At 42.0% G+C, this 17,255-nt stretch overlaps 1 protein-coding gene across 1 annotated transcript in view; it reads right to left on the bottom strand.

Moving 5' to 3' along the window:
• The window catches only part of SNX31 (sorting nexin 31), a 32,913-nt gene that overhangs the window by 8,125 nt on the left and 7,533 nt on the right, over positions 1-17,255 (bottom strand). Inside the window, 5 exon segments of the mRNA XM_034065594.1 lie at positions 1,608-1,698; positions 4,957-5,067; positions 16,356-16,506; positions 16,985-17,006; positions 17,118-17,195. Of these exon segments, the coding sequence (XP_033921485.1) occupies positions 1,608-1,698; positions 4,957-5,067; positions 16,356-16,506; positions 16,985-17,006; positions 17,118-17,195 (453 nt within the window).

The raw sequence follows: 17,255 nt of genomic DNA, 5'->3' as shown, positions 1-17,255 counted from the left end.
ACAGTCAGTGAAACAGCCCTGCTGCTTTCATCTATCAGTTAGTGCTGGTTACCAGTGTGCTTTTGGAGAAGCAAGAAATTTGACAAAATTAAATTCTGGGTAAAGCATGGAGACAGCTTAATTATCTTCCTCACTTCTCGAGTGTAAACTTACATAGCTCTATTACTTACAGAATATCTGCTCCCTGAGACTATGCTCTTACAGAATATCCTTCTCTCAGAACACAGCTTGGCAGGATAGATGTTTCTGCATTGAAAAGATGTTGATGCAAGCCTCCAGGACTGGTGCTTTTCTTGAACAACAGAACACCAGACAAGCAGTATAACTAACGTACAGCAAGAAAAGCATGTCACTCTTCAGAGGTCACTACTTTCCTGCTCACTCTTAAAAAGATCTAAAGGCCCAAACTTGTAACCATTTATTTCTAAGCTAACACCACAATTCAGCAGAACATCTAAATACGTCATTTTAAGCGTGCGAGCATCAAACATTTTTTGTCAGTGGACTGTGGGTTACACTTGATGTGTTTGCAAGGAATATTGAAGATGCATTGAAATGTAATTAACTGAAAGAATTTTATCTTATGCTGTGTATTTGATTATATCTCAATGCAAGGCAAAACTAATTCCATCTGCAAACACAGAAGAGTATATAAAACGTGTTATATCCAGATACATGAGACACAGTAACAGCCAGGGATTCTGTATACTCAGATACCTATCACAGACAGAGAGGAGGGGGCAGGGGAATAACATATCAAATAGACACAAGAGTAAAGTTCCTACGCCACTGGATAAGCCTGATTTTACTAGTGGACCTTCATCTAGAAAACGTTCAGGAAAGCACTAACACCTTTACCCCAATAAGAAGAAAAAAGGCTGAATGACTTGTTAAGGCCACACAGAGAGGCTGCAAAGCCAAACTTTTTTCCAGTGAATAACAAACACTGTGTTCACTTCCTTGATGTGACCAGAGCCTATCCCATCCCAGGTCTGGATTCAGCCTCATCCACACAGCTGCCCACATGGGAAACAGGACATGAATAGACCAATGAGGACAGAAAAGCCCCTTCACACTGACCACGGAGACTCACAATCCTGAGATATAGCTTGCTCAGTACCCTCATGGTTAAACTTACATTTCTGTCAGTTGAGAAAGGAAACATGTCATAATACAAAGGAAAGTAAGCCACAGACATTGTTTATAAATATAACAAAAGAGCTTCCTGTCCCATTGTTAAACTCAGCATGTGATCCATAAAGTAAGAACTGTTTTATGTAGGTATGGCCATCTGATTAAATACCTACCCAGAAGATACACTCAATAGTTCCCATGTGGTAAAGTTGCTACATGTTGTGTAAACTGAAAGAAACATGATATTGGTATGTGAAGGTCTCACCCCTGTACCACACAAGGTACTGTCATACTTCATTCCCCACTACCACTCTTTCCAAGCTATATGGAGAGGAATGGAAGGGGTTTATCGAACAGGGTGGGTCTTTCAGCCTGAGCAGGCTCATACAAGCTCTGTTCAGACTCTAAGTTCAGTCACTTCAGACAACAAAATATCTAAGGGAGGGATGGTTTAAGCATCATGTAAAACTTACGAGAGAGTGCTCCATTGTCATGTTCTTGAAAGAAAAATAAGCTAAAATACTTTATTAATTCTCTTGATAGCCCCATCTTGCACAATGTAACCTTTAAAAACAAAAGATCAGGAACTTAGCTACCCATTAGTAGGAATACATTAAAAAGTATTGAACATTTTTTCCTTAACTTGTTTTCAGTTTTTTCCTTATGTCCCATTTAATTGCCTGTTTAAAAGCAAATATAACCATTCCTGTATTGCAGCATTTGAGTCTGTGAGCAGTTTCAAACTTAAAAAAGGTGTTTCTAAGTTTCAAAAGAACGTAAAAATGTAACAAACCAGCAAATGTTTGCTGCTCTGTTATGCATTTAAGTATCCTCTACCAGAAGGCATCTGCCATGTTCTTCCAAACTTTTATTACTAAATCCTCACATCCTGTTGTACAGTGAGCACTGTGTGCTGTGATCTAACAACATTGCTCAGAAGCATCACAAATATGTATGTTTGCAGGTTGTATGCATTTTCTGAGCTGATAGAATCCTCTGCTTTTCTAGGAAATAACTAAAAGTCCTGCCCATTTATTGAAAGCACTGGTCTTACTTGCAGGGTTCTACAGTTCTGCAAGAGGGCTTCTGACAAGAGCAGACTTGAGGTCTGTTGAGCTTTCATTATTGCATACAGAGGAAAAATCCTATCCAGCTTGATATCTGGATTTGTTTTAGCTTGCTGCAGCCCCTCTACTGCCCTCTCAGAGAAGATGAAGCAGCACCAACAGAAGATGAACTTATTTGCAGGACCAGTTGTGCAATGGGTTAATGGAGACAGAAAAATCAGGCAGAGGTAAGCACAGAAACTGCTGGATCAGATGGGGGCAATTGTCTTGTTCTGGTTTAGGCCCTGAAAAATCAAAGCATAAGCCAAAGTAGCCATAGCCTAAGAGAGCACAGTGCCATCAGAGCATTCCTAAATCCTGCAGTGACCATAATCTCCTGAGATCTCTCAGGAAAGTGGTGTGGCAACTGTAAGAAAACTTTCCACCCCTGAGAATACTCCTGTCATAGCTCATCTGGCAGATTGTGCAACCTGATGGAGGAGTCATGCTGTGGTCAAAGAAATTGGACTTTCTTTTAGCATAAGGTGGAAATACCGGTTTTCAGTCTTCTTCCAAAGGGTGACCATCCCAAACCACTTCTAGCTCTGTGTCACAATGGTAGCATTGTAAATTCAATCATCTTCACAGTTCAGAAGGGTTTTCTTCAGCTGTATCAGCTGGTTTAAAAAGCAGGCTTTTTTTTTGTGTGTGTGCATGGAAAAAAGTAGACATTGAGTTAAATACAGGTTGGGAAGAACTGCTCCAAGTTAAAGTTGAAGAACACATTCATGAGGTTTTCCTTATACTTGTTAATATGAAGGCTGTTACCAGAGAGGGCAGCAGAGCATAAAAATCACTTGCCTCACACTCAGTTCAGACACCAAATATAATGGGAGGAGTTACAGAAGTTCAAAAAGTACAAAAAACATAAAAGTATTAGCAGCACCATCTTCCATTCTTTCTGCCTCTGTGCTAAGAAGTCCCTTTGTAGCAAAATACTGAGGATACTGGATGGCACACCTTTCATTCAGTAGGATGTTAACTTATTTCTCAGATCAAAGCACAAGTTGGTATGTGCTGCCTGAGCACCAGGACGTTAGGGAGCGGCTGTTGCAAAAATCTACCTGCACTGCAAAAAAGACAGTCAATGTAGCAGCACATATACAATGACAGAAGTTAAATAGTTCTTAGAAATTCTATCTCAACCTTAAGGTCACAAGAGAAGAAATGGTGTCTGCAGTATTTAACATGCCATTGTTTCTTTACAGAACCACATAAACATTAGGTGTCTATAAATGCAATACACAAATGAACATATAACACCACTGCCTGGCTTGGAAGTTATCTGGACCCACTGCAAGGTAACAAGTTTATCAAGCCCAAATTAGTACTATTTTTTAAAGTATATTAGCAAATCCTTTCCTTACTCAAGGTCCCTAAGGAAGTCTCTTATCTAAAAATGTCTCCTTACTTCTTCCAATCTATTGTACTGCTCTCCTCCAACATCAAAATTCCTATCTTCCTGCAATCCCCAACACTTTTTGCCTTCAGTATCTCCCACACCACAAGTCTCCTGTTGCAGGGTCTAAGGCCAACTCTGACACCTTCCCATGGAAGAACCAATCCTAGCATTGCCTCAGGTGATGCAAACCCCAGGGCAGAACAAAGCCAACAAGGGGTTACCCTGTGTTATCTAACTCATGGTGACTGTGCACAGACACTGTGTGTATCTGGCATGGCCAGACCATGTCAGCTTGGTGGAGGAGAGCAAATACATGTTCAGCTTGCATGTACCTATGGCCAGCTGAAAACTACCTTCACAAACTCAGACTGCAAAGGCAGAGCAGAAATACAGTACACAGTTTCCTGCATGATGAGAGGAAGTTTCAGATTCCCATAAAAAATGAGCTCCCATCTGGCAGTTGTATGCTTTATTATTGCTGTAAAGATTAGGAAATGGAAGCAACCAAAGCAGAGGCTTCAGCCTTGCTTGTGCACACAAACATGCAAATACACAAAACATGCAGAGTCACCACTGCTCCCCCCCTCCTGGCATATGAAGGAAGCCCCATCTGAAAGTTTCAGATGCAAGCCAACCAGTTGTGTAAACAGCGTTTGGTTGCTCCTGGTTTCAAAATGCAACTAGCAATTGTTTACTGTATGTATTACAACAGCTGTTACAGACATCCCAGAGCCACAGTACTTGAACTGCACCAACAGGAAGTCCCACAGTTTCACAGCAAACATCAGGGGAGGGTTACCAAGCATTGGAACAGGCTCCACAGGGAAGTGGTGGAGTCACCATTCCTAGAGGTATTTTAAAAGGCGTGTAGATGAGGTGCTTAGGGACACGGTCTAGAGGTAGACTTGGCAGCACAGGGTTAACGGTTGGATTCAATCTTTTCCAACCAAAATGATTCTGTGACACAAAACAAGTAAATCAGAAGTATGCAGAAAAACACAATGTATCAGTTGCACACCAAGTTCTAATAGCAGTGCACCAGCCAGGACATAAATCAAGATTAGATCATCATGGTAACATTGTACCATGTGTAACATTAAGAAGAGGCAAATTATGGACAACTGCAAGAATCAAAACCACTCATGCAAAATGAGCAATGCCTCCCACCCCAATAAACCCCTCAAAAAAACCCAGAGATATTTTTCAGTGTCTTCAAATAGGGTCTTCTATAACTTCCTGACTGAAATGATCTTTTTTTTTTTCCCCCGACTTGTCAGAAACAGAAGTTTCAACATAATTCTAGAAACCTATTACCTCTAATATTCTTTCTGCAGTGTCCAATGTCTGGATCTCAAGTCTAATATTGCTGCCATCAGTGAGGTAAACATCCAAAAAGGCTCTCTGGGTTTGGATCATAAATGTATCCTGTTAGGTAGAAACACAACACTGTTTTCTTGCTTTTCATATTGCTGGAGCTCTTCTGAAGATGCTGATGCTCCATTTCCCTATTCACTCAAGTAAAATAAACAATTCAGATTACTGTTTAGTAAACAGTCAGTTACTAAAATTACCTTTAAAGCTTGTAGATGACAAAAAAAAACAACAAACCAACCCACAAACACCCAAACATATGCAGAACTGCAAGTGGGAAGATACTGCAGAATTAGAGGAAAGTCACTCTGAAGTTAAGCTGAGCACAGGTTAGTGTCTCAGCATCTGCAGGAATGATGCAGTCACTGTCCTAGGAAGTAGAGACTCCAAAAAGAGGAGGTGGATAAGCAGCTGCATGCAAGTATTCAAAGCCACAATCCTGCCAAAAGCTAAAAAATGCACCCCTGTACCTATATATAGGAAAATCTCCAGTGAGAATAATGAAGCTATGGTATCTTAACAGAGCCACTGCTACTGTGCAGTGCCAGTACCCAAGATTCAAAGGCACCACAAATGGAGAGGGTATAAGAAGAAACCTGAAAGCATTTAGGTCATGAGAAAACAGCTCTCAAGTAAGTGACCTCAGAGAACTGTCATACGTCTAGACATAATAAAGGGTGATTTGCAATCTGGAAAACTGAGGTACAGAAGCCAGATCCGTGGCCTGTCAGCTGATCATAGATGCAGTCAGACTAGAAGTAAAGCATGCTTTTCTAACAGTGAGGCAGTGCACAGGAATGGGGCATTTTCCGCTGGGTTTATATGAAGACTTTGTGTTTCTCTAAACGATTTTCCTGAACTCAAACTCAGAAAGCCCCATGCCTTGCTATGTATAAGAAATTAGTTTCTTTTTTCAAGAGAATTGAGGCTAGTTTGAGAATTCCCTGGGGAATGGGGAAGTGTTTGTGTTTCTGATCTCTGCATCCGAAGGATACAGCGGGTCATAGAAGGACAACTGAAAGGGCCAAAGGGAGTAGCTACCTTAAGACAAAAGACTGGAAAACCAGGATTGCTCACATTAGAGAAGCTGGGGCATGACCAAGACTTATGAAATGAAGGCAGTGGATAAAATGGAAGTTATTCATCCAGTCTCGCAGCACTGGGATGGGGGTTGTTTGCTGGGGCTGCTGGGAGGGTAGTTTCAGATGGCAATAGGCAAGGACTTCAGTGAGTGTGATGGGGAGTTGTGGAGGAAGATGGGCGGGTTCAGCAAGGGATTAGGAAAGTTGACAAACAGGAAGTCTGTTGAGGGGCTGCTAAAAGGACAAGTCAGGGAGGTGACTGCTGGGGTGTGTTTGGGGAATGGACTGCAGAGAGCAGCCAGACTCATGTGCTCTCCCAAAGAGGGATCTCTGACTGTGGAAAGCAGAGTGCTGGGCAAGCTGCATCAATCTCATCCAGGACAGCAGTTTCTGTGAGCTTGTGATCATTCTTTTCAGTGGGAAAATTTTAGTTCTGCAGGGTTCAGTTCTGGGTTTTGAACTGTTAGCATTTCCATGAACAGCCTAGAAAAGGCAATGAGCAGCAAGGTGCTAGTGTTGGCTGATGACAGGTAGCAAAGATAAGATTTACTATGAAGAGCTGCAGAAGGACACTGTAAGTCTGAGTAATTGATTACTAAATGTAATGGCACATTAATTTAGTATAGGGAGAGTGATTCAGAGAGCATAAAAAGAATCCTAACGTCCCATATGTAATACTGGTCTCACAGTAATGAGCAGTGTTTTGGAGTTACATTGTACGGTTCCATGAAAAAGTAACCACAATAATTAGCAGCAGTCAAAAAGGTAAATCAGATAGTGAATATTATTGGGAAACACATAAAGAACAAACCAGAGAATCTTGTGCCACTGTGTTAATCCGTGGTTAACCTCAAAAGCCCTGCATGGTTCCCCCACTCCATCTTCCAGCTCAGAAAGCATATAGTAAAAATTAGTGAGATTAGGAGAAGCAAAGCAAGAATGGTCAAAGACAGACCCCTGTCCATATAGAGAATGGCCAAGAAAGCTGAAACTGTAAAATTAATCCTGATTTCTGAGGAGTATATGAGGAGGCCTGTAGAATCATGAGTGGCAGGGAAAGAACAACCCTAATGGTCAACTTTCCATTCTTCCAGCAGGAGAGCTGGTCCACAAGTGAAGCTAATGAGGCTTTGATTCAGCAAGATCAAAAGATATGGCTCTTCACCGAGAATTGAGTTGGAGAGCTTACCAGAGTCTGTTGTGGATATTATATGTGTTGAAGAGGAGAATGTGCAGGTTCACAGGGTGGGCACTGAGGGGTACTAAATATACAGAACCCCATTCAGATGAGAAAGGTTTTGAATGGAAAATGCAATGTTACCTACACTTGCCATATTCTTTTTTCTTCTTTTTTTTTCCCTAATCTTTGATTTTAGCCACCATTTGAATGCTTCTGGATGAGGCAACAGGTATCACTGCAGCTCCTCTTCCTGTTAACTGCCCTGTACCAGAGGACAGCAATGGTCTTCCTGACATTTTGATTCATTAAGGAGAGGTACTTCCCTTGCGACTCATAGTGGAGGAAAATGCTGCAATTGTACATACTGCATGCAACATTAATTTTTAATTTCTTGAACCCACCTAGCCTGGTGGAAGATATGGGAGTACTTAAGAAGATCTGGGAGCCCTTAGGTTTCAAGTACTATCAGGATCTTGCTGCAGAGTCTTCATGGTGCCTGTATATAGGAGCATCTTGTGACTCCCCCATCAACAAGAGCAGGGTGCCAAGGCTGACATTTATGCTGGGTACTCCATTGCCCCTCTTTGGCTACCTGGGAGAGCACAGTAGGATGTATCTCTCTTAGCTCATAATGGTAACTTTCTGGAGTCTGAAAGACCACATTTTCCAGTAATTCTGGCTTAAGAGTTACTTCAAGGTAAGATCAAATGCAAACAGTTTTTTCCAAAGTATTTAAAAATTAAGAACATGTTGTCAAAAGTTTGTAGAATGATATATGGGGAAAAAAAAGGTCTTGAGAAAAAAACAAAACAATTACCTTTTTTTATTTAAACAGACTTCCCGCAGGTTTTCCTGGCACCAGTATTTCACCTAGCTGCATGCCTGCACGTCTGTTTGCACACATTAAGAAGATAACCTCTTCTCCAGGCATTAACCAATGCTCTGGCTGAAGTCCGTCTGGGGATCCACACAGATTTAATCTTTATCCTCAAATTAATTTCCTTTTTATCCAGGAGAAAAGTCTAATCATTCTTCTTAATTAATATAAGCATTACTTTGCCTCTGTGGAGATACAAAAGCCCCTCTCTTACATCAAGGATCATCATATCTTGTGCTTACCTAAGTACTTTACCACTTTCCTGAAGGGGGAAGGAGCAGACACTTCTTACACATATTTCAGCATGAAACATTTCACATGTGATAAAAATGTATATGAAACTCAGAACAAACATGGGATGTGAACAGCAGAATGAGGTAAAAACATGTAGCTCATCACTGATTCTTGACAAAGAGCAAGCAGGTCGCTATATAGCAAGTTTACTCAGCAGTACTGGGTGAAGGTGAGTGCAAAGGCTCACACACCTCAGTAAGCACTTCTGAGTGTGCGCTGCTAATGTTGAAGCTCCCACAGGGAACGGACAGGGAGGACTTCATGCATCTGCTTCTGCCCAATCCTCACTGCTGCTACTGTAGCTTTCACAGACTGGGTATAGGCTACCTCATTCACTGTGGCAGCCCAGAATCAAAGACATAAACGTCTCTTTACCTGTCTGCCACACCAAGGGAGTCACTCCTCACAGCATCCTACCTCACTGACCACCTCACTGTTCAGCAGTCATGAGAGGAAGAAAAAGGGCACTTTGAAGTCACTTCCTAATAGTTCAAGTTCTCCACAAGCACCATGCAACCTAACAGTAGGCAGATTAATTCGAAGATCTACAAGAAAGAATGTGCTAGAGAAAAGAAAATCTCAGTCCCATCTACAATAGTCACATTAAATATCACTGTTTAATACTCAATCCAGTGGTTTCTACAGTCTTTTAAAAAACCTGCTTTATTTATCTTATTTGACTCTGTTGAACTACAGGCATAGCTTCATTTCATGGTCCTGGGGACAAATTCTCTACTTTCTTATCTCCAACTTTTGATCACTGTTCTCTTACTATGGCTATGACACAGCAAACCAAAAATAAGAATCAACTTAAACTGTTGGGTTTGGGGATTTTCTTCCTCCTTTATCAAGTGCTTCTGCACAGAAGACAGAACTGTCAGTGCCAGAAGCGCCACACATTGTTCAGTGTTAAATATTTGTGTTTAGCCTCTTATCAGCAAAGTATTGTTGAGATAAAAAAAAAATTACTTACAGAAAAACAAAAGGAGGAAACAGTGCAGGCTGTAAGGCAGAAGACAGTATTAAGTGGAGAAATACACATAGACATGTCCCTAAAACAACACAAGAGAATCCAGCATAAGTTTAGCAGAAATACAAAGGGAAGATCATTTATCAGCATTAGCAATAATTCATTTAGTAAATGCCCATGGCAATCCCAATCACAAAATCACAGAATCCCAAGGGTTGGAAGGGACCTCAAAAGATCATCTAGTCCAACCCCCCTGCAAGAGCAGGGTAACCTAGAGTACATCACACAGGAACTTGTCCAGGCGGGCCTTGAATATCTTCAACGTAGGAGACTCCACAACCCCCCTGGGCAACCTGTTCCAGTGCTCTGTCACTCTTACAGTAAAGAAGTTCTTCCTGATGTTCACATGGAACCTCCTATGCTCCAGTTTACACCCATTGCCCCTTGTCCTTCCACTGGATATCACTGAAAAAAGCCTAGCTCCATCATCCTGACACACACACTTTACATATTTGTAAACACTGATGAGGTCACCCCTCAGTCTCCTCTCCTCCAAGCTAAAGAGACCCAGCTCCCTCAGCCTCTCCTCATAAGGGAGGTGTTCCACTCCCTTCATCATCTTTGTGGCTCTGCGCTGGACTCTTTCAAGCAATTCCCTGTCCTTCTTGAACTGAGGGGCCCAGAACTGGATGCAAGATTCCAGATGTGGCCTCACCAAGGCAGAGTAGAGGGGGAGGAGAACCTCTCTTGCCCTACTAACCACAGCCTTTCTAATGCACCCTAGGATGCCATTTGCCTTCTTGGCCACAAGGGCACATTGCTGGCTCATGGTCATCCTCCTGTCCACCAGGACCCCCAGGTCCCTTTCCCCTTCACTCCTTTTCAGCAGGTCAACCCCCAACCTGTACTGGTACATGGGGTTGTTCTTCCCCACATGCAAGACTCTACACTTGCCCTTGTTGAATTTCATCAAGTTTCTCCCCACCCAACTCTCCAGCCCGTCCAGGTCTCACTGAATGACAACACAGCCTTCTGGTGTGTCAGCCACTCCTCCCAATTTAGTGTCATCAGCGAACTTGCTGAGGGTACACTCAGTTCCCTCATCCAGGTCGTTGATGAAAATATTAAACAGCACTGGTCCCAGCACCGACCCCTGAGGGACTCCACTAGTCACAGACCTCCAGATAGATTCTGTGCCATTGACCACAACTCTCTGCCTTCTTCCTTTCAACCAGTTCTTGATCCACCTCACTACCTGATCATCAAGCCCACACTTCCTTAGCTTATCTATGAGGATGCTGTGGGAGACAGTATCAAATGTCTTACTGAAATCAAGAAAGACCACATCTACTGCTCTACCATCATCCCTCCACCTAGTTACTTCCTCATAGAAGGCTGTAAGGATGGTCAAACATGACTTCCCTGTGGTAAAACCATGTTGGCTGCTCTTAAGGACCCCCTCATCCTTGATATGCCTAGAGATGGAGTCAAGAATAAGTTGTTCCATCACCTTTCCAGGGATGGAGATAAGGCTGACCAGTCTATAATTACCTGGGTCCTCCTTCTTGCCCTTCTTATAGACTGGTGTGACATTTGCCATCCTCCAATCCTCAGGCACCTCACCTGTTTCCCACGACTTACCAAAGATGATGGAGAGTGGCCTAGCAATGACCTCTGCCAGCTCCCTCAGCACCCGTGGGTGCATTCCATCCGGACCCATCGATTTATAGATGTCCAGATTGCTTAGCTGATCCCTAACCCAATCCTCATCTACCAAAGCAAACTCCTCCTTTCTCCTGACTCCTTCTGGGGCTATAGGAATCTGGGGCCCCTGGGGAGAGTCTGCAGGAGTAAAGACAGAGGCAAAGAAAGCATTCAGCACTTCTGCCTTCTTTATATCCTCTGTCTCCAGGGCACCCACCTCATTCAACAGTGTGCCTATATTGCCTCTTGTGTTAGTTTTATTTGCTATGTATTTGAAGAAGCCCTTTCTATTGCCCTTAACCTGACTTGCAAGATTAAGTTCCAAGGAGGCCTTAGCTGTCCTAATTGCCTCCCTACATCCTCTAACAATTGTCCTGTACTCCTCCCAAGTGGCCAACCCCTCCTTCCATAATCCATAGATTCTCTTTTTCCATGAGTTTGCCCAGCAGCTCCTTGTTTAACCACGCTGGTCTCCTAGCTCCCTTACTGGATTTCCTACCCATTGGGACGCTCTGATCCTGAGCTTGGAAGAAGTGGTCCTTGAATGCTGACCAACTATCATGAGCCCCTTTACCACTTAGTACCCTTTCCCATATGACTTCCCTTAGCCGTTGATTGAAGAGGCCTTCAGAAATCCAGAACTGTGGCCTTGCTAGGTATTCTATTCCTCCCACACAGGATCCTAAACTCCACCATCTCATGGTCACTGCAGCCAAGGCTGCCATTGACCATCACCACTTCAACCAAACCCTCCTTGTTGGTGAGTACTAAATCTAGCAGAGCTCCTCTCCTTGTTGGTTTGTCCACCATTTGCATTAAGAAGTTATCATCAATGCACTGGAGGAACCTCCTAGACTGTGAATGATTGGCTGTGTGAGTCTTCCAGCAAATACCAGGGTAGTTAAAATCCCCCCAGACACAAAAATACTCTTGAAAGGAATTTGCAGCAGTGAGTCAGAGAAGTTCAGATCTTCTCACAGGCTGCTGTTGTAGTTTTGGAAAAAGCAGTAGTCATTGTCTCATCTACTCAAAGCAGGCACCAACACAACTCCCACACCACCCCCAATCCCCTCCCCCTGTGTTTTGCCATCACGTTCAGCAGTACTTCGCATGTCTCTTACACTACTGCTCCTGAAATTCAGAGAATGTGCCATGTAACCAGAATTGGACACTCTTGCACTGCTTACTTGAATCATCCCTTCATGATGCTACTATTACCTGTGGTAGAATCTCCGGTAACATCCAGAACTGCTGCCAACTCCCTGCTTCCTGGCTCCGGTAGCTTGAAGCAGAGCTCAGTCATTAACATAAGAATACAGAATAATATAGAGGCGGTGAGGGGTTTCCTGTGTGTTTTGGTTTTGATGAAAAGAACAAATTCTTTTAACAAACAAAATAAAAACCTCAAATGAATTAAAAACTGCAAATAAAGGAATCAAAATGAATATCTATTATACAGTTCCCTGCTGGCAGCTACATCTTTCCTCACAGTTTTCCATTAGAAAACTCAAAATAAGTGATTTTGTTTCAACAGAAGTCAACGCCAACCTGAACCCTCAGCAGACTCTCAAGGGATTTGTTGCTCAGCTAAGAAGCATGTGCCATAAAAGGAGAAAGGGTGAGAACAGAGGCCCTTATTACAACATAGTTGAAAAGAACAGCAGGTCAGGGCTCTGAACTGAATCTTAACATAGAAAACTAAACCAAACATCCTTGAATTAATATTCTTCAGAGTTTTCTATGCCAGAAACCTTCCCCCCAGCCAGCACACAAGAAATGGGAACTTTGCACATGAAATTCAGATTTCAGGCCAGCTGTACTTTTAAAATAGAAGTTAATAAATAAGAAACCCAACCTCTTTTGATATAAAGAAATAACATTCTTAGAGCAGTGCTTAAATTGTAGCTATTCAGCCTGACTCCTGTTTGTGTACATACATATCCAAACCCATTTGTGAGTTACAGGACTGTTAAACTGTAATGTTAAATTAATTATTTAATGTTAAATGTTAAAACATTCCTCCACTGCCTGCACAATGCCAAGTGTGTTGCAAGGGCAGAGAAGAAGAGGCTGCATCATCAGAGACATGGTCTCTGTCCAACAAAATGGAACCCATGATCAGACCGTCTTTGATTCCTGGTAACACCTGCAGATTTCTGGCTTGCCTTTTACCTACACTTTCAATAGCACACACACCACAGCTGTCATGTTATTCAGTCCTTGACCTCATGCTTGCTTTTCAGAAGGAAAAGCACATTACAGAGTCCTTTGATGAAGGATTACATAAGAACTCTGCTTTTTGCCTGTTATCAGGCACTGGTTGGCACTGTTTGTTCAAGTTCTCAGAAACTTCCCATCTGTCCTTTCACCAACACCTGAATCTTTTTGCACATGCTAAAAGCTGCTGTTTACCAGCAACAGAGACTGGAAAAAGGTCAGCCTGCTACATCACTAACTCAAAGCCTCTGCTGCTGCAAGAATAAGTGTCTCAATTTTATTTGCATAATGACGGACTGTCCTCACAGCTACATCCCAAATAAACCATCTTACTCCACAGGTGCCTAATACAGAGACACACCATGATCTTGAATTCCATTCAAGGATATAGTGGACTTCCATTAAAAGGAGACTGTTAGGGTTGCACATAACTGCTCACACTGTCTTTCTCCTGATGAAAAAGAAGACAGAAAACAGCCACAACAGTCACATCTTGTTAATGACTTTCTTGCAAGAACTGTGCCATTTGTCTTTAGGGGCGGCAGGTAGCAGTGTGGTCACTGGCCAAGTCTGCAGAGTCTGGAAGAGTGGAGGGGCAGGAGGTTTATGGGTTCAGTTGTTCAATTCCACTACATACTATTGGAAATATTCGAGCAATGTTCATTCTGAGCAAAGCACCCATTGTGCCAAGCTGCCTTCCCATATGTCAGGAGCCCTCCTGTCCCCTGACAACTCCTCACATGAGACTAGGTTGCTGAGGAAACAGCCAGAGAATGCCTGTTATAAGGAGCAAACCATAACCTATGCAACAGGTATGGGTGTTGCTGTGCCAAAAGAGGGGCTTGGAAAGCAGGGTTAACCTGCATGGCCTTGTCCCCACTTTAAAATTTTGCCCTGTTAGATATGATACAGGGGGTAGAACTGGTTAGCATGATGTTGAGGGCAGGTACAAAGGAGTCATATTCACTACTGTCAGGCAGATGCAGTAAAGTACTTGCACAGCCTTCCCACTCCAGGGAGTGCTCATCTCTGCACAGCCTTCACATTCAGAAGAAAAATACAGGACAGGGACCAAAAGGGTCTCAAATTCAGTGTGATTTTCTTCTGCATCTTCTATTGCAGTCAGTAACATACACAAATCTCTTCAGTGAGAAGCTTAAATACTGCTTGTTTAAAGACAACCCAAGAAAACAAAGCAAGCACTACTAGACTACAGGAGAGAACAGCTCTATTCTCTCTCATAATGAAAGAGAAGTGAAGTGAAAACAAATCAGCAGTAGAAGTTTTAGGAAAAAAAAACCTAGCTTAGCAATCTCATCTATCTCAATCTACTAAAACTGAAGGTTTCTATTCCAAAAGCTGGTTTTACCTTCAGACAGATCTGTGCTCAATAAATAGCTGTGGTGGCAGAAAAGTGGCCGACTGCTTCCTGTTCCTCACCACCTGCAGTGTGGTTCCTTTGTCACTTCTACATTAGCTGGCAGGTTGTTTGTACAGGTGTGCACTAACTTCTTTCAGGTAGCCAAGACTGCCTAATGAAGCCAGTCCATGCCACTGACAGAAAAGGAGCATGCTATTTCATCACTTTAATGATGCTTTATTCTTGAATCTTTCATTAATCATTCCTCTTGCAATGTAACATAAACAAGAGAAAGTTTGGGGTAATGGCCAGTTTCAACACTTAGTAGCAATAACACTGAAACCTTCATGAGCAACACATAGGATGCCAAGTGCTGCAACACATTTGCAACATCTTCAACAATGAATAAGGAAAGATCAGTACCAAGATGCTTTAAAGATGAACTTCACTCCCTGTCTTCAATGGTGTCACAGAAATTTCATCACTCTGCCATAAAACATCTCACAAGTCCCAGTATACTCATAAATACTGGAACATGCACACCAAAGCCAGTTTGCTGAGCGAGATTCTTCAAAAGCCAAAATGAATACTTATCCAACCACCAGTTACACCAATTTAAGGCACCATGCACAGCTAATGACAGTGGATGTGCTCCTGTCTCTCACAGAGTTATTTGATTTCTCTTAGGAGCTTGTTCTTTGCTAAATTAAAGAACACATAAAGCACTACTGTTATTTGTATTAGGAAACAGTAATTTATGTATGCACAACCATTTTTAGTTTAAATTGTAAACAAATAAAAGCTGGAGAACTCCTGTCTTTGCCAAGCAGTAAGCCTAAACATCATGTATGAAATTCCACTGTATTACAGAACAGAAATTTGGGGTAATTTTATGTCTTGAGAATGTACTAACCTTGCACTAACATTTAAGGTATAATTTAGTGCCCACCTTGAACTCTGCAAAATAACTGACTGCTTTTGGCTGCACAATCATCACATGGCTTAATAAGCACAAACACATATGTACATAACCCATAAATCAGGTATTACACACGTGCTGATTAAGTCACCCCTCCTCACCAAAATGGCCTGTAGTACAGAAAAAACTAAATATACAACATCATTTCTGATGGGGTGTTGAGAGAAATCTACTGGCATGCCAAGACATCTTTAAACACTGCAAACATGCATTTTGAGGAGTTATTTCCTGCCAGAATGTTGCCAAAAAGAAAGAAATTGGCAGTATTTGAAGGAAAACTGCAGGCATTCCTCATGGATTTAACTTTATTTAGCAGACCTGTTATCAGTCTTGTCAAAAGTACTTAAGACTCAGCAGTAATTCCTGGGAGTCATCCATAGGGCTATAGCTGGCACTGGATCAGAACTAAAGAGACTACTCCATACAAAAGAAAACTGAAAGGGATTTTTAATTCACTGTCTTGAGCATTTTGGTAGGTCTGAATTTAAAAGACTGCAAATAAACTGTCTTTTTATCTACAAAGTACATAGGCAAAACCTTTCTAGAATTTGTTAGGAATACTTCATTTCCTACAGCATTTCTGAACTTCCTTTAATCATACATAGCAAGCAAAGAGCTCTCAAGTCACAAACCTCTTACATGGCCCTTCAAAACATTTCCTCTCTCCAGAATAACTCACCATAAGTGGGGTTGCAGCAGCACCAGAAGCATGCCAAGCACTTCCCAGAAAAGTAAGCAGCATCCCATCCCTGAAAATACTGTTGGAGTCATACTGCACCCACCTTCTCCAAACCACCACTATCCTCATAAGAATCACAGCAGCTGGAGAACTGGTAAGGGAGAAAAAGAGAAATTCAGCACCTTGCAGTAGTCAGACACAAGCAAGAGCTATCCAAGCCTACTAAGGATCATACATGTCATGGACCACATGAAAATGGATTTGCAAGATTTACCTAGGTTGCACCAGCCCAAATACAATGCCAGATTCTGCCCATCACTACAGTTGCAAGATAAGAGAACATGACATTTTCACAGCAGTCATCAATACACTTATCAGTCCAAAGCACTGACACTACCAAAAAGCATTTACAGCTGCAAAATCCAAGCATGTGTGTAATCCTTCTATTGAGCTCTCACAAAGACTCTTCTGGGAACTGCTTAGATTCATCAGATACACCACAGGATATCAGACCAAAGCAAACAGCTCTTTCCATGTGAGAAAGAAGTTCATATATGGACAAAACAAGAATACCAATATTATTATTGTCACCCAGGCTTCACAGAGAACACTCTGTCATCGGAACTTACTGCTTTACAAGATAGAGAAATACTGTAAGAACATGAGGAAAGGAAGATAGCAAAGGAAGCCTTGAACTCAAGAGGTAGGATATTTCAACTCTTTTATATAACAAACTATTTGGCTGAAAAATTCAAAACTTACCTGCTGTAGCTTTCAAAAAAAAAACCCCTCTGAAGACATCACTATTGGTAATATTGGTAATATTTGAATCCAAAGTAACTGAAAACCAAGAGTAAAACAGGAAGGGAGGAAGCCAAACTTAGCCAAAAGATGGCTAAT

Source organism: Melopsittacus undulatus, chromosome 1, assembly GCF_012275295.1.
Source record: "Melopsittacus undulatus isolate bMelUnd1 chromosome 1, bMelUnd1.mat.Z, whole genome shotgun sequence".
In the NCBI taxonomy this organism is placed as follows: Eukaryota; Metazoa; Chordata; class Aves; order Psittaciformes; family Psittaculidae; genus Melopsittacus; species Melopsittacus undulatus.
The sequence above is the reverse complement of the archived record's forward strand: the minus strand, read 5'-3'. Positions and strand labels throughout refer to the sequence as shown.